This window comes from Gymnoscopelus microlampas (genome assembly GCF_963454915.1).
Source record: "Gymnoscopelus microlampas genome assembly, chromosome: 10".
NCBI classification, from domain to species: domain Eukaryota; kingdom Metazoa; phylum Chordata; class Actinopteri; order Myctophiformes; family Myctophidae; genus Gymnoscopelus; species Gymnoscopelus microlampas.
The window spans coordinates 46,003,448-46,027,712 of record NC_139947.1 but is presented as its reverse complement, the minus strand read 5'-3'; the positions used below and the strand labels follow the sequence as shown (position 1 = coordinate 46,027,712).

The window sequence follows — 24,265 nt, the reverse complement described above, 5'->3', positions numbered from 1 at the left end:
ACACATTTTTTCACCCAGTGCCAATTCTTAAGCTGTAATCCTGGGCGCTACTCTCCCTCTGCCAGCCTGGGGAGAGCCCCGAACTGAGCTCTTGCTTCCTTCAATGCATGAGGAGTGAGCAGGCCGCTTCTTATCGCCTGACAGGGGGGAGTTTCCCCGGTAGGACGTAGCACGTGGAAGGAACACGTTAGCACAGAAAGGCCCTTTTGCCAACCCCATAGGGTATGGGCACTGATGACGCGGAGGAGAGAACACGCCCACAGTGTCCCTGGCGGGAATCAAACCCAGAACCTTCCAGCTGTAAGGCGGCAGTGCTACCGACTGCGCCACCGTGCCCCGATTTGCCCCTATAATGACGAAATTCCAGGGCTGGTGTCAACAACAAACCTATGTGCGTGCGTGCGTGCGTGCGTGCGTGCGTGCGTGCGTGCGTGCGTGCGTGCGTGCGTGCGTGCGTGTTAAGAGATCAGTCAATTAGTCGGTTCAAATTTTTATTATGAGTCTGACATTTTTAATAATTTCTGTATCTTGATATTATATAACATTTTCCATGTCATTCCTGCCTGCTTTATGTGGCAGGAAAGGCTTGAAAATGTTCTGTTATGGTTGTTTGTAATCATCTCTGGGGAAGAATGTGGAATGCAATAACAGCATGGTAAAGGTAACTGAAACCTCAGGGAATCACACACACACACACGCACGCACGCACGCACGCACGCACGCACGCACGCACGCACGCACGCACGCACGCACGCACGCACACACACACACACACACATGCATTTTGTCATTCTCTGTGCTAGTCAGGGCAGGTGGGAGGCAGGTGTTTCCCACAGTCTTCTGTGGGACAAACACCACTGTCACAGTTCAGATATGAAAAACATCTATAGAAAAATGAGCTTCTCGTGTGTTTGTGTTTGTGTTTGTGTTTGTGTGTGTCTATCTCTCATTGTCTCATTGTCTGTCTGTCTGTCTGTCTGTCTGTCTGTCTGTCTCTGTATTTTGCTACAATAAATGCCTCACCTTGTAATTACCAAGTCAAACACCAGTGTTCTGTATTTCAACACAGTCTGACAGATGGGAGAAAGCCTTTTTCATGGAGACACTTCAAGCATGGCAAACTGTGTGTGTGTGTGTGTGTGTGTGTGTGTGTGTGTGTGTGTGTGTGTGTGTGTGTGTGTGTGTGTGTGTGTGTGTGTGTGTGTGTGTGTGTGTGTGTGTGTGTGTGTGTGTGTGTGTGTGTGTGTGTGTGTGTGTGTGTGTGTGCCCGTTTCAACATAAGCCCTCAGTCATCGTTCAACCCCAAGAGGGCCCATTATGAAAATTAGGTGGTACACGTACATACCGACAGTGTACCGTCGGTCACAAGTTGCAGAAGAGAATGCCTTACCTGATCTAGATCTGTGATGTAATAACTTATATTTAAAATGGAAACAGGCCTCACTCATGCCAGCGAGACATCTCTTGAATTCACATCTCTACCAGAATGATAAACATTTTGCAATGTATGCATTACTAGTAGTCCTGAACATCCACACACAGACAGAGTTTAGTGTCTTGCTCAAGGACACTTTGACATGAAGCCAAGATGAGCAGGGATCAAACTAGGATCCTTAGATCACTGTTTCCCAAACAGTGGGTCGGGACCCATCTTTGGGTCACAGATTTTAATGGGTTGCGAACTTGAGAGTAAATATCTCATTTTTTCTGTTTCTTGCATTTAATATATACTGTAAGCCTATATATATTATTTCAAAAGATTTGTAAAAGTAAAAAAAAAAAAAAAACTTTTCATCAATTGCGAAGCGATGTGTTGTGAGCTTGTATATCTACTATTTTCATTATTTTTCATTGCCTGGTGAAAACCAGAGCACAAATTTACAGTTGGAGTGTTTGCACAGCATTTACATTCCTACATATTCTACAGTTTCTGTTGTCCGGGCGAGGATATTTGACCAAGGTGCAGTGAGAGCCCATGTTGTAGCATTGTACGCCCGTTCTGAAGTCAGGTGAAACACAGATATAGTTATTTGCCTGTTTCTATGTTTTGTTTGACCCCCCTGTAATATCAGAGGGGCTGTTTGAATAGGAAATGATGCCATGATCATGTCCAAAGGGGTATTTTAGCAAAAAAGTTGCACTTCTTTCCAGAAACCAGTGGTTTTCAACTGATCTTACTCTGATACCTGAGTTTTGCATGTGTACACAGTACCTCCATGAAAGTATGACTTTATCAAATAACTCCATATTCCTGCCTTTTAATTGTTGACACAAACAAGCACACATAATTAAAATTAAACAAGACTGTTTGTCTTGTTTTTTTTTATAAACTCCTCCTCTGTGCTCCTTCAGATACTGTATTCTCTAGCCTATATAGTACAGTATGAACCCTCGAAATACATTGCCAGGAGCAATCTAGGTACAGTTTCCTGTGTTTCAGTACGGTATTGTAGTTGATGTTTGGACAAGGAGGGTCTGATGTTAATCTACATTCCAAAGGTTGGTCGTTTGATCCTGGTTATTGTACCCGAATACCTGTTCACCTGGCCGTTTCTGTGTGTGTGTGTGTGTGTGTGTGTGTGTGTGTGTGTGTGTGTGTGTGTGTGTGTGTGTGTGTGTGTGTGTGTGTGTGTGTGTGTGTGTGTGTGTGTGTGTGTGTGTGTGTGTGTGTGTGTGTGTGTGTGTGTGTGTGTGTGTGTGTGTGTGTGTCTATATGTGTCTTTGTGCTTTCTGTATACATTAACATTTATGGAATGCCATGGTGCTTGAGTACACAGTACAATAAATACTTAGTGTAAATTTAATTCTGAAACCCCTTAAGGGTCCATTTGGTTCCATGTGTACACTCTAAGGATTGTGCTGTGTGCAGAGTGAATGCATTGTAAAAGTCCATCCCAGGTTGATTAGTAGAGAAATGCTGACTAATCCCTTCACATCGTTAATGCCTCACTGGAATTTAGAAAATCTGCCTCTGTTAAATCTTTTACTTGAGCTGGGGCCAAGTTGCTATATGATCGTTATAGTGTGTGTGTGTGTGTGTGTGTGTGTGTGTGTGTGTGTGTGTGTGTGTGTGTGTGTGTGTGTGTGTGTGTGTGTGTGTGTGTGTGTGTGTGTGTGTGTGTGTGTGTGTGTGTGTAACCATGTTAGTCACAGGTACAGGGTTTCCCTGACTAGCCACCACAATAACAGGACTGTATGGCCAGAAAAAAAAAGAGGTGGAGAAATTCTTAACTGGTCAGTCACTGATTCAGTAAGTGTTATTTAAAATGTTATCAATGAATAACTAAATACATTAAAACTTGGAAATGATGTGGATCTCACAATCTACATAGCATGGCACAAATACAGGCTAGGCTTTGCATTTCACAAAAACAGCATCATCATTAACCTCCTTTCCATATCCAGGAATAGGAAGGTCACTGACTGGCCGGTTTGATCCTCAGCTTATCCCTGAGCAAGGCACTTAACCCCTAACAGCTCCCACCGTGTGTTCATCTTAGCCATCCTTTCCCCCGGGGACCAGTAAATACTCCCTTTCCATAATATATCCCTGTTTTCAAAGTAAACTACTCTGTGGTTGAAGCAAATAAATAAAAACACCATAACACCGATACTGACTTGACATCAGCGTAGTTATGGAGCAACCACTTCCCAGGGCATGGTGTTTTATATCTCCATAACAAGTGGTAATCAATTATGTTATAATGTGTCTTCATTATAACACCCGCTCTTATTAAACTGTCTGAACGTTTTCCATAAATCAACCTTGTAGAGATTTTCAACTTTAACGTGCAGGATGTTTATGATTCCACAGCTCGCCCCCTCATGTCATGTCCCAACATGCTGCTGTTGCTCTGTGTCCCGTACCTCTAGTCTACATAATTAATCCTGAGTGTTAATTTTAGTCTGAGAGTATAAACATGCACCGTAGCGTAGTGAAATTCCGTCAGACATCTCTTTGCCTCTGCATCTCCCATTCTCTGACTTTCTCCCTCGCTCTCGCTCTCTGTCTCTCTCTCTCTCTCTCTCTCTCTCTCTCTCTCTCTCTCTCTCTCTCCCGCACGCACGCACGCACGCACGCACGCACGCACGCACGCACGCACGCACGCACACACGCACACACGCACACAAGCCCAGCACTTTTCTCTTAAGTTTCTTTATGGATTGGACACCCTTCAAGGCCTCTCGTCTCCCGTGTTTCTGAGTCTCTCTTTATCTCTTGTCTCTAACGCTCTCTATCTTTCTCTGTCCATCTCAAAGTATTTGTTCCAGTCTCCCTCTATCTACAGTATGTGCATTTCTCAGTCTCTCTCTCTCTCTCTCTCTCTCTCTCTCTCTCTCTCTCTCTTCCATATCGCTTGTCAGGCCATTCTTATTCAGAGTCAGTGATGTGGACAGAGTGTTTACATGGGTGAGAGTGAGGGAGTGAGAGAACAGGGACAAAAAAAAGATATATTTTAGGGAACACTGCTGTTGAGCCATTTGATAAACAGTCTTAAACAGTGAGCAGTCTATCTACTTCTTTTTTTACATGAACTGTATGGTTGCCCTTGAATTGCTTATTGAAAAGTACAAAAGTGTTCAAATGTGAGGTCACAGCATTGTTTCATGGAGTACACTCAACTGAAGATTTATTATCTCTACCAGGCAGCGATTATAAATAAATAATATTATGAGTACATGCTCTCATCTTGACACACAAAACACACACGTGTCAGACTTACAATAGAAAGACAGGATTCAGGTTCAAATTGGTGATGTTGTCTGTCTGTCTGTCTGTCTGTCTGTCTGTCTGTCTGTCTGTCTGTCTTTGATTGATTGATTGATTGATGTACTTTATTTAGTAAGACATGAGAACAGTACATGGCAGTACATAACAGTACATGGAAGTACAAATTCGCAATACAAGGTCTACTAAACTGGATAGCTCAGTTAAGCACGTAGCTTGTTTAAGATGAGATCCCCATGCACACAAATCATGCTGTCTGTCTGTCTGTCTGTATGTACAGTACTGTATGTATGTCATTAACAGAATCACCCCCGGCCACTAAAGCCTGAAATGCCTGGCTAAGTAAAAGTGAAACTCATGAAGAAAGTGAAAGTTGGGTTTGTAGTAGAAGATCTACTGTATACATGGGAGAAACAGTTACAGTACAGTCTACTTGACGTCATTGAGAGAAAACATGCTTTATTTCAAAACCAAGGATGCGGTGATGACAGAATTCAACCATTTAAACCCTATACTTAGTTAGTTGAGCAGCATCCCCCGCAGGGGTCTGGACTAGGCCCCGTCTTTTTCCCTCTACACCAAATCTCTTTGCCAAAAATAGCTGATGTACTATAGCTTACAATACACAAAAATGCTGCGAATGGCATTTGATGCCATATGGGTGGACCACATCATAAATGTGGACCTCTACGAGGGCCTTGTGCTTGGTCATGGACAAGGCCAGAAAGAGAAGGATGAGGCTGGCTGGTTACTGTGCCAGGCACCCGGAACTGATGGCGGGCAAAGTGACACTGTGAGAACCAACCCAAGACACAGCTAGGAGGGGAAGGGGGTGCACACCACCTACAGTACGTAGACACACTGTGGCAGGACAACGGAGCCAGCAACACTGCAGAGCTCACTCCGAACCTTGATGCTGGATAGCAAGAAGTATAAGGTAGCGATTCAGGTATCGGATCACATTGGAGGGTTCATGTGGTTAACTGTTTTCTCTGATCTGGCCCTCTCCTCCTCTCTCTCTCTCTCTCTCTCTCTCTCTCTCTCTCTCTCTCTCTCTCTCTCTCTCTCTCTCTCTCTCTGTCTATCCATAGCTGTCAGTGTGTTCGGACAGGAGCCGTCGGGCCCTCACGGCTGCACGGACGGCAGCTGCTACCCGGCCACAGGAAACCTCCTGATTGGTCGACCTGTCAACCTGACCGCCACCTCCACCTGCGGCCTCGACGGGCCAGAGCACTACTGCATAGTTAGCCATCTGCAGGTCAGAACACACACACACACACACACACACACACACACACACACACACACACACACACACACACACACACACACACACACACACAGAGTCAAATTTATCATCACATTAACATTAGCCACTTTAGCCCTGTATACTTTGTACGAATAGCGAAAATAGCAAATCTACAAGCTCTTGTAATGTCTTAATTTTCCATAAGATGGTGGTTGTTGCTTGTCCCTACACTACAATACATGACCATAGTTTTACGCAAGGGTAGAAACAGATATCACTGTATACGATCCATCTCACAAACTCAACGCTGATACCTGTATTGGTTGCACCTCCAAGACGGGGGTGGGTTTGGCCATCCTATCCTATCCTATTATATAGAATTTGGCTTATCTGGCTTTCACGTTTCAATGTTAACAGGTGTGATTTGTCCCAAAACATGTTACGTTATGTCCCTTTCGCGTTTCAATGTTAACGGGTGGATGGTCACGTTTTGGGATATTGTTTGTCTTGGGTTACGTCACAGACGTGACATGCCCATATATGGAGACCATTTGAAAATCTATGTGTGAAGGCCACATAGCAGCTTGAAGATCTAGTGCCCCCAAATCCCTGTACTGTATGTATGTGTTTCTCAACAAATACTGAGAGTCCATCTGGAGTCTCCCTTCTCCGCTCTTGTTCATCAGTCAGCACACAGCCATACACTATGCATGTCACATCCTGGAGCTACAGGAAACAAAACAGATCGAGGGAGGGGGGAAATGGTCTGTTTGTCTTTTATGTCTCTCTCTCTCTCTTTCATGCATTCCTCTTCATCCTTCCCTCTCTAGTCTTCCATCTTCATTTGTGCGACTTGTGTGTGTTTGTGTTGAGCTTTGGTTCCCCCTCCTCCCAAGCCCCCTCTCTCTCTCCATCTCTCTTGTATGTCTCTTTCTTCACCCTCCATTTAACTTTCCAACTCTGAACAAGCTCCTCATCCCTCTTTCCCTTTCCCACTGCTACCTTCTTATCCCTCTCACCTCTCTGTCTTTCTTTTACTATTTTCTTTATGACAGTACCTCCCTTTACACACCTTTATCTCCCAGTTTGTTTTCTCTTCCTCTTCTCTCGAGCGAAAGACCTCCGCTGCCATCAATCTTCTTGCTGTCTTTGTCCATAGCGGGAGCTGACATCTGGCCAGCTCTGCTGTGAGCGTACAGTTACATGTATGTTTGTGTCTGTCTGCGCTTCCGAGCCCTGAGGGCAGTTGAACTTAACAGCCGGGGCTTCCAGGTGAACGTGATCGACGTTTGCTGATTGCCGAACAGGTCCTCCTCCGCTACTGTCAGGATTCGGAGTGGGTTTGGGTGTGCACGGTGACGAACTGTCATGTTGTATACATCCAGGTGCGCCTTCGCCTGTCAATCAAGTCACTCGGTAGATACTTTTTAGAACCACACGAAACAGCACTCACTCTAGTCTCATACAGTTCATTATTAGCATTTTTTGACATTGGTTCCCTTTTGTGTTATAGCCATGGAATGTGTGCTTTTCATCATGAGGCCAGGATGCACTTTCACCCTGGCATCCCACATTTGGGCCCAGTATGCAAATATGGGCCAGGTTTATCACCACAGGCATTTTTTGGTATCTGCCCCTTGGAAATGCAGGTTCCACACGCACCCAATCTATGTGCAGACTTGAGACTTGGGGCCACAAGGCATTCAATGAGAGTGAATGTAAGGCAAACAAGTTCACAGGATACACATATTTGGCTGTCTATAAATCCTGCCACCATAGCACTACAGATCCCATAGCCTGTGGCAAAAAGGTGAATACACGGCTTACATTTGGGAAATAACAGCTTAACCCATTGAGACCTGAAGCCGATTCTACATGTCTCCTAAATCTCAACAATTTTCTGAAAAACATATGTTTCTATATCAGTGGTGCTCAATCTTTTTCATGTCAAGGACCCCCAAAATTATATGTATTTGGCCACGGACCCCCATCAAAATATTTTGTTCCAGGGAACCCCCAGAAGCAATTTTAATTAAAAATGTTTGCTTTAAAAATATATATATTCAAAGATTTGGACACATTTTCACGATTTTTCAAAAATAGCCCAAAGTGTAAAATAATGCTTTTTAGTTCAAATCTAAAAATGACACTTAATGGGTTAAGTTGATCTTAATACTGTACTGAATCCACTGGCTTCCTCGAAAATCAATCAAAGCCATGGAATGCTTTGGAAAATGGTCGTCAGTAAAACATGCCAGACCAGGTATGGTCCTTTAATGTTAATGTGGCAGGGTTCCCAGAGGAGTGGTGGGTTCAGGGGACTGCTGTTGAGACAAGCTTGTTTTGAGAGGCTCTCTTTGAGAAGGGCCCCCTGGTTTGGCCCTTAGACCCACCTGATGGAGTGGAACTAAAACCGTAACTCTAGACGAGGTAAATGAACAGGGGGAGCAGGAGGGGAAAACAACGAAAGGATGGGGGAAGTAGAGGGGAGGAAGAGAGACAGAATTTTAACCACTTAAACCCTGTATGCTTCGTTGACCGGGGTCCCCCAAGGGTCCGTACTTGGTCCCCGCAGTTTTTCCTATATAGCCGATCTACCAGCTCCTTGTAAACCTTGTAGATCAGCTAGTTCCGGTGAATGTTGGTCTATTGTGACATGCCCAGAATAGGAACGATAGCGTTCATGTATTCTCACATAGCCAGACGATCAGAGATCTCCACCTGCTAATACATCTGGAGAAATCTAAATTCAATGAATGGGCTTGGATGCCGGAGAAAATCAACTGATACCATCCAATATGAAGGAACGCCCTAAAGTATTTGAATTGGTTCTGCTATGCTGTTATTTTTATATTTATTTCTGAAATCCGTGGTGCATCTGACTTTGTCGACCGTCTATACAACCAAGGGTGATATTTGTAACTGTACGTGGGCGGCACCTGTCAGGGAGTGTTGGGCGGGAAGAGTAGGACGAAGGCTTTACGTCCTCCCGATGGAGGCTCCTCACTGGCAGGTGAGTCAGTAGGATACCAAAAATGTGTGTTGGGAGGAATTAATTGACTAAATTGGGGAGAAAAAGGGGTGCAGCATTTTTTGTTTCCTCAGTTTCCACAGTTTTAGCCCATTCACTGAATTTAGCCCCCCCCCCCCCCCCCCCCCGCCCGAAGAAACTCAAAATAGTCATAGAAGACGTAAAACAGCATAAACCACCAGGGGGCTTAATGAAGTTCTATCAACCTCATAGACACATGAAAAACAGAAAAAGTGCAAAACCATGGCACCACCTCTTTATGTATACTATACACTGAAGGGGAGGATGGGGCTACGGAAATGAGAGGTCGAGAACATTTTAGGTAAAAGCAGATGGTATGGTGAACCAGTGAAAAGCTGAGTGAGGGAGGAAAGGCTGCTAGCAGGGTGTGCCTCATGGAAAGCCGCCATCGAAGCCTTCTTCTCACTAACAAAGACGTGTTTTAGGATAAACATTAGCCTTACATGCACACATTGTTACAGCAGAAAGCCTCATAGTGGCACTGAGCAGCCTTGACTAATGGGAGATAAATACCAGCTCAGAGGAGGGAGGGAGCGGCTTTGAGCCACCAGCCCCCAGAATCCATCCTTTCCAGTATCAAAGCAGCGTGGCGTGCTCCATTAACCGTCCCTATTTTGGGCATGTCATGTCAAACTTCCAAAATAGCAAAAATAGCAGCTCTACAAGCTCACAAAACCTCATATCGTGACATGACATGTTGCGACCTTGTAGATGAGATATTTTGCCACATAACACATTGTACAAAATATGGCTCAAATGGTTACTATAATGTGCCTTTACAAAGACTTCATAAATGTCACGTTAGGAATCGATATGGAGAACCTTTGAGAAGTTTTCGATATGCCGTGTGAACTACAGGAGGCGTGACTCAGTAGTCTCAACAGAGGTTTCATTATTGGCCGTAATCATTTTCCCACCCATGATCAATCTTCACATGGCTGAAGCTAATGAGAACTTTGTTTTTAAAATTGATATGAAAAAATACAAGCATTGTTGTAAATTGGAGACTGCTGCTGTAGAAACAGGTTCTGTAAAGCTCTTGAGATGGATGAGCTACTATGCAGAAAGGAGAGCCCTTGTAAGAAGCTGCGATGATGAGGGTCTATGGAGTCTTACTGGGATTAGACAGGGTCGGTGAACAAGGCAAGCATGCATGTATTAACACATACACCTACACACACTGACATACAGTATATGACCACAGGTGTGCCCATGCGCGCGTGCGCACACGCACACACACACACGCACGCACACGCACACACACACACACACACACACACACACACACACACACACACACACACACACACACACACACACACACACACACACACACACACACACACACACACACACACACACACACATACCACTTTCAGTGCCCTCTGGCATGCTTCTTGATTTCTCAGTCCAGCTATGTTGTTGTTGGAAGCTTAATCGCCCTTGACAACAACCTAGTTAAGAACCCCAGCTCTGGAAGCCATTACCCCGTGCCAACCTCCACTCATCCCTCTGCCCCCCCTTCTTCCCCCTGCCCTCAACCCCTCTCCTGGGCGTCCCTTTCTCCACTGTACCCCATTTCAATCTCTCTCTCTCTCTCTCTCTCTCTCGCTCTCTCGCTCTCTCTCTCTCTCTCTCTCTCTCTCTCTCTCTCTCTCTCTCTCTCTCTCTCTCTCTCTCTCTCTTTCGCTCTCTCTCTCCCCCTGCTCTCTGCTGGCCCCCTGCCTCTAATGCACTGGTTCTCAACGTCAGGTCCGGGGACCACGAGTGGTCCAAATGGACACTTGCAGGTCTGTAACTCTGAGAGAGTGCAATGGGTTATCTCTGGGACCCCCAATCCACACTGTAAAATCCACAGTGTTAATTTAACTCTAGAACTGGAAACTGTTCCATTTCTATCAGAGTTACAGACCTGCAAGCGTCCAATTATAACCCTGGTGGTCCCCGGACCCGGCGTTGCGAACTAGTGTTCTAATGCAGCAGTTCCTCTCTCCTTACCTCCTCCTTGCGGTCTGACTGAGGTAATCCTTCAGTGCTCCATCTCTCCAATGCTGCTCACTACATCAGTTTAACTTTCTTTTTTTAGTTTCTCATTCTCTCCATTCTCTGTGGCTTCTTTTACCAGACTCGCTTCTGTGTCCATGGGGAGAGAGGTATTCCCCCCGCCCTCTCTCTCTCTCTCTCTCTCTCTCTCTCTCTCTCTCTCTTTCTCTCCTCCAAGTCTTCCCTTGCCTTCCCTACAGGCTCCTGCCATCTCGTCTTCCTCTTTCCTTCAACTCCTTCCTGTTCTCTTCCTCCCTCACCACTCTCTCTTTCAGCTCCCTGTCATAGTCTTCATCAAGTGCAATGTAACTCACTTTTCAATGAAATGTATCTCTTCATAGTTACGTTCTCAATTTATTTCCCCCTGTACCCCATCTTTCTGTCTTTCTCGCTCTCTCCTTTCTCTTAATCTGTTTAACCCACGAGAACTTCAGTCCGGTCCACTCTGAGTGCTAGTGGGCCCGTTTCCAAGGAGCCAGGCACACAAAGAGTGATTTGTAGGTTTCCATGGGCAACTAGAATGATCTCTGTCACTCATTTCAGCCATTCAGCCAAACTCACTGAATAACTCACTTAAACCCTCTAGAGACTTTGTAAACTGGACCTGAATTGCCGATCCACCCAACCACTGAACCACTGATCAGTCTTGTTCAAATATGGATATCCACACTAATCCACTGAGCACACCTTTCTAGTTTACAATGTGTTATTTAGAATGTGTTTCCTCTCTCTGTAGGAGTCAGACAAGTGTTTCCAGTGTAACTCCCAGCATCGTTACGACTCATACCGCCATAGATACAGCCACCGTGTGGAGAACGTCATCTACCTGAGAGACCCCAGTGGAGAGCTCACCTGGTGGCAGTCTGTCAATGGTGTGTGTGTGTGTGTGTGTGTGTGTGTGTGTGTGTGTGTGTGTGTGTGTGTGTGTGTGTGTGTGTGTGTGTGTGTGTGTGTGTGTGTGTGTGTGTGTGTGTGTGTGTGTGTGTTACACACGTGTGTGTGTTACACACGTATGCACGCACACGCGTGCATACGTGTGTAAGAGGGGGGGGGGGGGCAGGAAACATATGAGAGAGACCTGGAGAGTAATTACTCAATAAGGAGTGGAGATATGTTATCAAAGAGACAGAGTGACTGATCTAGACGGTGAAGAGGGAACTGTGTGTGTGTGTGTGTGTGTGTGTGTGTGTGTGTGTGTGTGTGTTTGTGTGTGTGTGTGTGTGTGTGTGTGTGTGTGTGTGTGTGTGTGTGTGTGTGTGTGTGTGTGTGTGTGTGTGTGTGTGTGTGTGTGTGTGTGTGTGTGTGTGTGTGTGTGTGTGTGTGTGTGCTATGGTAATACCTGACATCTTTCTGTGACACCTACACAGGACAGGAGAGTGTCAGTATCAGACTCAACCTGGAGGCTGAATTCCATTTCACACATCTCATCATGAAGTTTAAGGTCTGTACGTGTACCGTGTGTGTGTGTGTGTGTGTGTGTGTGTGTGTGTGTGTGTGTGTGTGTGTGTGTGTGTGTGTGTGTGTGTGTGTGTGTGTGTGTGTGTGTGTGTGTGTGTGTGTGTGTGAGTGTGTGAGAGAGAGTGAGAAGCTTCATCTCCGGCTGCATTCCAAAAGACATAAATCTAACATGCTAACTAATAATGTGAACAACACGCAATAAAAGCTCTCATGTAACATCAGATCAGTTCTATTTTCACATGCTTCAGATTTTCTCTCTGTCAACAATTGATCTTTGTTACTTTGTAATGAAACAAAACATAGATGCGGATCTTAGCAGAAGGTTAGAAAACAAAAAAGGCCACTTGGAAAATATTTAAAAAATTGCCTTTAACAAAGAATGACTAAAGAAATACAGTACAAACACACATGGACAGAGACAAAACTCTCCTCTCTTTCCTCAGACGTTCCGTCCTGCGGCCATGCTGATCGAACGCTCGTCTGATTTCGGTCGTACATGGCGGCCATACCGATACTTTGCTTACAACTGTACCAAGACCTTCCCCAACGTACCTGCCACTGGACTCCACCACATTAACGACGTCATCTGTGAGGAGCGCTACTCAGACATTGAGCCTTCCACCGAAGGAGAGGTACAGACTTATCTTAGCTTAGCTTATCTTATGTCAGAATAAAGATTATTGTTCTTATTACTTAATTAATATACATGTATATATTCATGCACATGTATATGAATAATTATCATATCTTATCTTACCTATCGTATACTATTCTCATCATGGAATGCAGTATGAAATGAATAGAGGTACGGTAGCCTTGTGGTTAGAGCGGCCCTGAGATTGGGAGGTCGGGGTTTGATTCCTCTACCGGCTCATACCAAAGCCTATTAAAATGGGACCCAGTGCCTCCCTGCTTGGCACTCAGCATCGAGGGTTGGATTAGGGGTAATCCCCTGTGACATACTAGCGTCTTGTCTGGGGGGGTGTACTTGTACATCATGGCTGGGGTGTGTACTTGTACATCAAGCCACCCGACGCTACAGAAACAGGAGATAGGCTCCTGCCCTATGGGCCACGTGGCTCGGCAAGGCTTACTTACTTACAGTGGTGGTGCAGTTGGAGTAGTGGCATTTTCCTTATTCACTCACCTTGAACATTGCATCTGTGCTACCCTAAGGTACTTACATTTTTATTAGAAGTCATTTTGTCCTTCTAGTTGAAGTACTCTCCATTTTAAATTCTAGGTGATTTATAAAGTTTTGGATCCTGCCATCCATGTGAAGGACCCATACAGTCTGGACATTCAAGGTTAGTAAGGATGTTCAAATTCCAAATGTTTTAATTATAATATTTTAATCTGTGATATATAGCTATGATTTATAGATCATCTATGTCTCAAGGTGTTATGTTAATAAGATTGTCAGAATTGTAGATATACTATCTTGTCACAACAGTGACAAAACAGAACAAAACAGAATAACTTAACCAATTAACTTTGTCTTTTTATGAAAGATGTCTTTGAAAAAAGCGATTTAATTAAAATTTCCATTAATAGTACAATATGTTTTCTCTTTACAATTATAAATCAGAAAAGGCTACATTCATTCTCTCAGCAAAATGACACACAATGTGAGCTTGTAGATGGCTAATGAATGTGGATGCTGGGGTTCAAGTGGTTAAATCCTACCATGACCTCCTCTCCAGAGCTTCTGCGGATCACCAACCTGCGCATCAACTTCACCAAGCTCCACACCCTGGGAGACAACCTGCTGGACCGTCGTCATGACGTGCTGCAAAAGTACTACTACTCCATCTATGAGCTGGTGGTCCGAGGCAGCTGCTTCTGCTATGGACACGCGTCTGAGTGCGCCCCTGTGCCGGGGGTGGAGAACCGGGAGAGTGGCATGGTGAGACAGAGAATGAACCTTCCCTCAGTTACTTTACGTTTAAGCTCTGCAGCCACACTCCCAAGTGGGACCTCAAGGCATTTCTCTGCATGTTTTAGATTAGAATAGGTTACAGAGTGAAATCCTCAGCGTTCATTTAAAAGAGCATGAAGCCCTATGCTGAGTTTGTAGTTTGTTTACCTGTACAGGTACAAATCTACAGATGGGTAAAAACACGACTGGCTAGTAAGGAACGCAGCTGCAGCTAATAAAATTAATGATAGCTATGTTAGATTTAGGTGTGCCAATGTGTGCTGCCAATTGGCACTGAGCTACTTTGCAGGTAAGAAATAATGGCTCACTATAGCTTGTCTTTCTGTAGGTTTTACACCATAGAATGCTCTCTGGTGACATAGGACACTAGCGTCCGGTCCATATCAGTCATTCATGGTGTGCATTGTCTGTGTGTGTAGATCCACGGGCGCTGTGTGTGCAAACACAACACAGAGGGTCTGAACTGCGAGCGCTGTCAACACTTCCACAACGACCTGCCCTGGAGACCAGCTGAGGCAGACAACCCACACACCTGCAGGCGTAAGGCGCGCACGCACGCGCACACACACACACACACACACACACACACACACACACACACACACACACACACACACACACACACACACACACACACACACACACACACACACACACACACACACACACACACACACACATACACACACACACACACACACACACACACACACACACACATTTTAACCATTTATTTATGTCCACATAAAGGAGAATACATACAGGGAAGGGTTACATTGACACAATCATGGCATATGTTTTCATGATACAATAGGCATGTCACTCAGTACTCTAGGGGTATAAGTAACAGTGTCTCCGCCATATATGGCGGCTGCCAATTATAGCAGAGATAGCACAATACTTTGCCAGCCTTTTTGCCTCCTTTTTGGGCTTTTTTGGGCAAGTTGTTGAAGCCCTCTAACAACTAGTCTGTGTATGTCCCAGGCTGCCAAATATTAAAACAAATAGTCTGCACCTATAACCCAGCTCTGAGATGGTATGTAGGAGTGGTTCTATTTAATGACCTTGGTCATAAAGGCCTCCTCTAGGCTAAGGTCAAAGGTGGATGCTATCTCTAAAACAGACACTTCCCTGGACTCTTCATCAACCACAACAACATCTGGTGTATTAGCTGTCAAAAATGTAAATATGTCACACACACACACACACACACACACACACACACACACACACACACACACACACACACACACACACACACACACACACACACACACACACACACACACACACACACACACACACACACACACACACACACACACACACACACACACAGGGTTGCTGAATGCACCTGAGGGCCGGCACTGACAGACGGCTACTATGGTACTAGAAATAGCCTGTAGCTGCGGTTTTCAACGCTTCCCTATAACTTGCGACCCGACGTGACAGTGTGCCCACCACCCATTCAACACTGGACTTTCGGCAACAGACATTTCCGACACTTACCGCCGCTTACGTCGGTGCGGTGGAGAGCTACCTTCATGCATCTGCAGATAATATGCCGCATGCATGCACTCATACAGTACACACATTGCCATTCACACTTAACACACAATGCACAGATAACATACAGTACACCACACACATGCCTGATGCACAAACACACTTTCTTCGCACATACAGTACAGGCTGACAGATACACAAACAAGTAAGTCATGTACTGTATCTGATAAATTCTTCAGGCTCATTTGTTCATTTTCTCTCCCTCCTTTCCTCTTCCCAGAATGCAACTGTAACGGCCACTCCAGCCAGTGTCACTTTGACATGGCGGTGTACCTGGCCACGGGCAACGCCAGTGGAGGAGTGTGTGACGACTGTCTCCACAACACCATGGGACGCAACTGTGAGATGTGCAAACCCTTCTACTACCAGGACCCCATTAGGGACACCCGGGACCCTAGCGTCTGCATCGGTGAGTGCTTCAAAGTATAGGGTGTCTTTTCTGTGTTGTCTTTTCCTGGTTTTAATCACTTAAGCCTTATTTTATACTTTTAAAAAATGTGAAAGTAGGTGATCTAAAAGTTGCATTGCGATGCGCTGTGAGCTTGTAGATTGACATTTTGTGAAAAAAGAAAATGTATATTAACGTCACAATACGATATTATCGTCACTATATTGATATTGAGGTATTCAGTAAAAATGATTGTTATTTTGATTTAGTCCATATTGCCCAGCCGTACTTGAAAGACTGGCTGGCTGTGTTTATTTTGTCCTGACCCACAGACTGTCCACAGGTAACTCAATAATCCTCTCCTCTCCTCAGCCTGTGACTGTGATCCCGTGGGTTCTCTGGAGGGGGGTGTTTGTGACAGCCACACTGATCCAGATATGGGTATGATAGCCGGCCAGTGTCGCTGTAAGTCCCATGTGAAGGGCACACGCTGTGACTACTGTAAAGAGGGCTACTATGGACTCAGCCAGAACGACCCGCTTGGCTGCCAACGTAAGTATGTGTGTGCGTGTGTGTGTGTGTGTGTGTGTGTGTGTGTGTGTGTGTGTGTGTGTGTGTGTGTGTGTGTGTGTGTGTGTGTGTGTGTGTGTGTGTGCTTGTGTGCGTGTGTTTGTCTACACATCACTAGCCGCAGAGGTTGACTTATAATGTGACAATAAACAGGGATTTCCGTTTCGTTTGTTATAACACTCATTTTGTGTGTATGCGTGTGTGTGTGTGTGTGTGTGTGTGTGTGTGTGTGTGTGTGTGTGTGTGTGTGTGTGTGTGTGTGTGTGTGTGTGTGTGTGTGTGTGTGTGTGTGTGTGTGTGTGTGTGTGTGTGTGTGTGTGTGCCTGCTGCACAGCATGTAACTGTGACCCTCGGGGCATCATTATGATGGGAGCTCCCTGTGACCAGATCAGCGGGGACTGCTCCTGTAAAAGATACGTCACCGGACGCTACTGCAACCAGTGTCTGGTTAGCAACCTTCTCTCTTCCCTTCAAAATGGGTTGTCGCACAGCACGCAACATAGTTAAAGTGTGGCTGTATCATATACTTAACAGTCGAGACCAAAATATTGGCAGTTAGCTATTTTGTAAAGTCTTTTGTGTAAACAGCTCCTTCATTGTGTAATATGGGTTTCTTTTCTTTTTTTTTAACTCAGCAAACATTAATGCATTGTTCCAGTAGTTTTACTTCACATTCACAATGATAGTAGGTTTTGTTTCTACACAGCTGGCTTTGACCTTTTGATGCTGTCTGCTTCATGTGTTCTCAAACCAGAATGCCTTTATTTGCAAAGGACATTAAATGTACAGGAATGTCCTTTAGTGGTTGAGATCTCTGGTTGTTTTACTTTTACTGTATGTAGTAAAATCCTCAGTGTTAATTTATCCAGTTATACTAACACATGGTGCTAGTGCATTAGTACATACTGTAAGACAGCTAAATACATATTATCATAATAGGCTGCATAATGTATGTACAGTATGTGTATATATTTTGGTTTGTGTTTGTGTCTGCTTTAGCCTGAGTATTGGGGACTCAGTAATGACCTGGCTGGCTGCAGATCATGTGACTGTGACTTTGGTGGAGCTTACAACAATAGGTATGGGTTTAGCTTTTGTGTGTGTGCATGCGTGCGTGCATGCGCAAGTGAAGGGGAAAGTAAAAATAAAAAAACACATACACACAATTATACAGTTGACAGTATGGCTGTGCATGTGTGTGTGTGTGTGTGTGTGTGCGCGTGCACTTGCATGTACTGTATGGCATTCATGATGTGCGTGTGTGGGCCTATGCATTTACTGTATGAATTTATGTATACAGTTTCAACCACAACCACAACGGGGAAAAAAGTAAATAAAATAATATTAATAATTGCATGTGTGTTTGTGTGCTTGCCTTCAGATGCATGGTGGAGAACGGCCAGTGTGACTGCAGGAGGCATCTGATTGGTCGACAGTGTTCAGAGGTGCAGCCTGGCTATTTCTGCGCTCCACTGGACTACTATAAATATGAAGCTGAGGTGGCCACCGGACACTCCCCTGATGACCCTGCACTACCGGTGAGTGCACACCATGTACAGTACACACTGTTAGGGGCTGTGTCCACCCAGGAGATATTTTCCCCAGCTGAAAACGACACGATGTTTGCCTAAAAATGCCCCAGAGTTGAAAATATTTCAGTTGTCAGCAAGCTGATTAGCTCACTGTAAGTCACCATAACTAACTGACTAGCTCACAGTAATGTAACTCACAAAGTCTTCTCACAAACTCTCAGGCAAAGATTTGGTCATAGAGGATGGCTAATAGTTTAAGAGTGTTGGTTTGATCCCTGGTACTGAAAGTGCTCAAAACTCTGATCTGTGCCAGCCTTTTTCGACTGCTTCTTTTACCGTTACAGTAACTCAAGTTAAGAGAGCTTTGATTCAACTGACATTAGATATGTTTTTGTACAAATCAACCATGCAAATATCTCACGGTAGATAGATCAGTCATATTCCTATCACTACGGTGTATCCAGACAACCCATATGTTTTGCAGTCATTCGTTACATGGGAGGTTAGTGATAGTTCAAACTCTGTTTCCTGTGTCATGTGGTTGTGGAGAGGTTCCCTTTCGGTTTCTTTATCTGGAAGAAAATGATGCGTCTTGCCTTGCCAATAGTGTCAAGTCCAAAGAAATGTCAGTGCAACAGATGTGCTCGGATACAATATGTGTGACTCACTGTAACATCATCCCATGTGGGTGTCAGTACTAAATGATACTGCAAAATGCAACATGTTTTGCTACTACTTTGAACATGTACGGTGTCTTTGTATGGTCTTGCCTAGTGAACTTGCATGGTCTTAAACTACCACGCAGTCAGGATGAAAGCAGAAGGTCCTAATTCCATTGATGTGCTTTACAGCAGTGGTTCTCAAAGTGGGTTCTGGGGACCCACAGGGGTCCTGGAGGGGTTTCAAGGAGGTCCCCAGCAAAATGAGGAATGGGGAACACAAATCTTCTCTTATGGGAGTCTCTGGCACAACATCATTTCAGATGGAGGAGGTCTGTGGCCAAATACAATAAATGTAGGGGTTCTTGACATGAAAAGGTTTGAGAACCAGCTTCTGATAATATGCCCTAAACACATTTCAGAGGGCCAGACCATTAGATGTGTGACTGTCTCTATACTGTATGTACAGTCCAGTTGAAGACCAAACATCGCCATGTTGTGTCTGGAACATGAGGTGATTTCCCAATTTTCACAGATTCAAGGTTGTCCTTTTTCAATTGGATTTTAAACTGTGGTTGCATGTGTGCGTGCGTGTGTGTATGCGTGCGTGCATACGTGCATGTAGGGTTCATACGTGTGTGTGTGTGTGTGTGTGTGTGTGTGTGTGTGTGTGTGTGTGTGTGTGTGTGTGTGTGTGTGTGTGTGTGTGTGTGTGTGTGTGTGTGTGTGTGTGTGTGTGTGTGTGTGTGTGTGTGTGTGTGTGTGCTTAAAGCGCTATCAGAGATCAGTGATCAGTGTATATAGTACGTGGGAGTGTATTGGGAGTTGAGCAGTACATGGCTGGTACAGACACCAGAAAGATGCCTATCAGACCAGGAGAATATGCTGTGTGTGTGTGTGTGTGTGTGTGTGTGTGTGTGTGTGTGTGTGTGTGTGTGTGTGTGTGTGTGTGTGTGTGTGTGTGTGTGTGTGCGTGTGCGTGTGCGCGTGTGTGTGCCAGTGATTGAGAAATGTAGAGATGGAGGAGGCAAATTGTGAGATTTATAGAACACCCATTTTATGGGTGTTAAGATCTATATTTCACTATGGGTTCCACTGTCTGGCACATGATGCTATTTTAAATCCAGCAGCCCCTGTGAGGCAGACCATCCATCTCAACCTAGTTAAGAACCCCAGCTCTGGAATCCGCCATTACCCTGTGCCAACCTGCACTCATCCCTCTGCCCCCCCTTCTTCCCCCTGCCCTCAACCCCTCTCCTCAGTGTCCCTTTCTCCACTGTACCCCATGTCAACCTCTCTCTCTCTCTCTCTCTCTCTCTCTCTCTCTCCCTCCCGTTACAATCTGTCCTGGCATGTCCAACAGCGATACCACGACAACAATGTCGACAACAATACCACAGTCCTCATCAGCATCCTATGTGTGTCCTCAGCAGCGAGACGACAGGGGCAGACTTGAGCGCTTGTGTGCTCTAATCTCATCCAACATCGTTCCTCTATCTCCTCTCCACCATCTGCACCTCCTCTATACACCCCCCCCCCCCCCCCCCAAGTTCCTTCAGGGCAAGCTCAGGCAGTCCCCAGTCTCCCCACACTACAACTTAATCATGGTGGGAATGTTGAAATTGAGGAAGTATTGACTTGCGGGTGTCTAAGGAAAATAGAGATATGGGTTTGTGTTTGTGATTTATAGTGTACCGTTGGTATTAGCTGTGAGAACCTTTGTTTTGTCTGTGTCTGTGAATAAAGACATGCGTACTTCAACCATTGTTTTACATTACTATGTAATGTAAAGGTACGTAAAGGTACACATTATGCAGAATGGCCAAATTCACAATCAAATTATTAGATTGTAATTAGTAGGCTAATGCATCATTGTGTTCATCATTTTAATGTTGCAACATAATGTATCAGTGAATGTATGTTTTGTGTTAGATCTAAATCTGCAACGTAACTATTAACTTAAGCTGCCAAATAATTATAGTGGAGTAGAAAGTACAATATTTGTAGTGGAGTCTAGTGAGATTGAGTGAAGTCTGCTGCTGCTTTGATTATTATTCCTTTTTTAATTTCCTAGTTGTTGTATATAGGTATATTTATTGCGACCGTAGGTCGCACTTACTATAGAAACCTGCTCCAGGTGTCCGTCCGTCACGTCACTCCGTCACACACGTCCGTCACACTTTTGGCCTGCTCATATCTCCGCACCCGTTGCCCCGATCCATGCCAGATTTTGCACACACACTCCTTATCTGCCAAACTACACCCTCCAAGGACCCCCGGAGCTCCAGGGACCCCCAGCGGCCTCGGGGACCCCCAAGTGTAGAAAATGAGCACATGTGGACAAATTACCAAATGACCACCCCAACGGGGCTGCTCACGGGGCATTCCCGGGGACCACCCACTCCTGGTGCTCCAGAACGGATGCAAAAGTGGTGGCGCCCCCAGTGGAGGACCCCCTGCCACTGCAGCTCACATAAAATGCCATGTGACCTACGGTCGCTTATCTCCCGATTAGGGAGTCTTACTGGTTATTGCGACCGTAGGTCGCACTTACTACAGAAAGCTGCTCCAGGTGTCCGTCCGTCACTCCGTCACTCCGTCACACACGTCACACTTTTGCCCTGCTCATATCTCCGCACCCATTGCCCCGATCCATGCCACATTTTGCACACACACTCCTTACCTGCCAAACTACACCCTCCAAGGACCCCCGGAGCTCCAGGGACCCCCAGCTGCCTCGGGGACCCCCAAGTGTAAAAAATGAGCACATGTGGACAAATTACCAAATGACCACCCCAACGGGGCAGCTCACGGGGCATTCCCGGGGACCACCCACTCCTGGTGCTCCAGAACGGATGCAAAAGTGGTGGCGCCCCCAGTGGAGGACCCCCTGCCACTGCAGCTCACATAAAATGCCGTAACTCGGGGGCTTGCCCCCCACAAACAATCCCTCCTTTCCCCTATAAACACACGTTTTCTGCCCACATAAACGCCACCATGTCACAGCTAACCCCACATTTAGACCACCAAACAAAACTATCCATTGCCCACACAACTAGGAACCAATCGCCGTTACAGCCCTCTTCTGTATACATGTGACCTACGGTCGCTTATCTCCCGATTAGGGAGTCTTACTGGTTGTTATTAGTGATACTACAATGTCTGAGGAACGAGAACAAAACTTATTATTCTCTTATGTACCCGTACAGAAGAAGAAATCTGAGTAGAAGTATAAAGTATCATATGGAAATACTCAAGTAACGTAAATGAACCTCAAATTGTACGTACGTGCAGTGTTTGAGTAAAGGTACTTAGTTACTTTCCACAAATTGTGTGTGCATGCGTGTGTTCGTCGGTGATGGGCAGCACTAACTCATTGTGACAGTTTGGTATCCATGCAGTGTAATAGTTTCATGGGTCACTTCAGCTATGGAGTCTGAGCGCTGCCAAGAAACACACAACCCTGACGATGGCCTCTGTTTTCTTTCAATGTCCCACTGAAATCCACTGGGGCACCGCGTGTAAAGTTAGCTCCTATAGAGAACAAATGCAAACCACAGTAGTGAGCTACACGCACGCACGCACGCACACACTCTCACTCACACACACCCTAACCCTACACAGATATAATTTTGTCTTACTGCCATATATCAGCACCTGCTGGCCCAACCTAACCCCTGTCTTCTTAATTCTTCATGTCCACTCTCAAAATGTTACCAAACTCTGCTTTTGCATTCTCTCCTCTCCTCTCCTCCCCTCCCCTCCCCTCCCCTCCCCTCTCCTCTCCTCTCCTCTCCTCTCCTCTCCTCTCCTCTCCTCCCCTCCCCTCCCCTCCCCTCCCCTCCCCTCTCCTCTCCTCTCCTCTCCCAGGGCAAGGCGAGGCCCCAGGCAGAGATCGACTGCGTGCAGCACCTCAACAATCAGTTGAGAAGACATCGTCGCCACAGACGCATTGCCACCGCCCAGCAACAGAGGGCAGCGTTGAGACGCATCCGCCAGCTGCAGCAAACGGTACAGGCTGTTAACAGGTGGAATAATATTTTGTGAAGTTGCTTTTACAGCATTACCCAGCTGGTAACACGGAGGCAGCTGTTAGGGGTTACTCAGGGACACATTTACATGTATATTGGGGGAGTCAGTGGTCGAACCCTTCAGATTACTAGACGACTTGTCTATCAAAGTTGCAATATGCTTTAATTAAATGCTCAGTTTTTGTATGTGCAAATAAACTAAACTAGTGCAACCAATGCAATATTAGGTGACCTCAATGTATCCTCTAAAGCCTGATATACTGTATACATAGTTGTATGACAGAGTATAAATTATCATGCATAAATCACTGATATCAACATTTCTTTACACTTAAATAAATATTGATCAAACTCCTGTAGACATGTCACGGTACAGAAGGTACGATGCCTCCCCCGCCTGCTAGTCCAAGTCAAATGCATGAGTTAGGGTTAGAATCTAAACTAAACAATCCTGCTCTCCGATAACATTTTCACAAATGCCTTCAGGAATGGTGGGAGATTTGTTTTCACTACAAATACTCAAGCTGATATCTTTGCCACTGCCCCATGCACTTTAGAGGTGGAGATGCAGTATGTGGAGGCACGATGGAAGCATCCATGCACATTCCACATAGGCCAGAGTGTTGTGTAGGGCAGTGGTTCTCACACACACACACACACGCACGCACGCACGCACGCACGCACGCACGCACGCACGTACGCACGCACGCACGCACGCACGCACGCACGCACGCACGCACGCACGCACGCACGCACACACACACACACACACACACACACACACACACACACACACACACACACACACACAGTCCACAGAAATGCTTCAAGGCATGCTGTACTGTAGCCATTACCTGTCTTCTGTCCTGTCAACATACTGTTCAATAACACATAACCCACACAAACTCACACACACACACATCCATCCACAGACACAGGTATGCGTTTGTAAAGCAGTCTTTGTAGGTACGCTGTGATCAAACACACGTACTGTACACATGTACTGTATGTACAGTCTCAAGTTACAAACTGGTGATCTTCTTTACAAT

At 45.4% G+C, this 24,265-nt stretch overlaps 1 protein-coding gene across 3 annotated transcripts in view; it reads left to right on the top strand.

The window, feature by feature from the left end:
• lamb2l (laminin, beta 2-like) overlaps positions 1-24,265 on the top strand; it is a 62,515-nt gene that overhangs the window by 19,895 nt on the left and 18,355 nt on the right. For all 3 annotated transcript variants that reach the window (XM_084068546.1, XM_084068548.1, XM_084068547.1), the window contains exons 3-15: positions 5,821-5,987; positions 11,810-11,945; positions 12,441-12,514; positions 12,975-13,163; positions 13,775-13,838; positions 14,235-14,437; positions 14,890-15,010; positions 16,257-16,445; positions 16,797-16,976; positions 17,329-17,441; positions 17,994-18,073; positions 18,376-18,532; positions 23,056-23,196. In XM_084068546.1, coding sequence (XP_083924672.1) covers positions 5,821-5,987; positions 11,810-11,945; positions 12,441-12,514; positions 12,975-13,163; positions 13,775-13,838; positions 14,235-14,437; positions 14,890-15,010; positions 16,257-16,445; positions 16,797-16,976; positions 17,329-17,441; positions 17,994-18,073; positions 18,376-18,532; positions 23,056-23,196 — 1,814 coding nt within the window. The remainder of the gene's footprint in view (positions 1-5,820; positions 5,988-11,809; positions 11,946-12,440; positions 12,515-12,974; positions 13,164-13,774; positions 13,839-14,234; positions 14,438-14,889; positions 15,011-16,256; positions 16,446-16,796; positions 16,977-17,328; positions 17,442-17,993; positions 18,074-18,375; positions 18,533-23,055; positions 23,197-24,265) is intronic.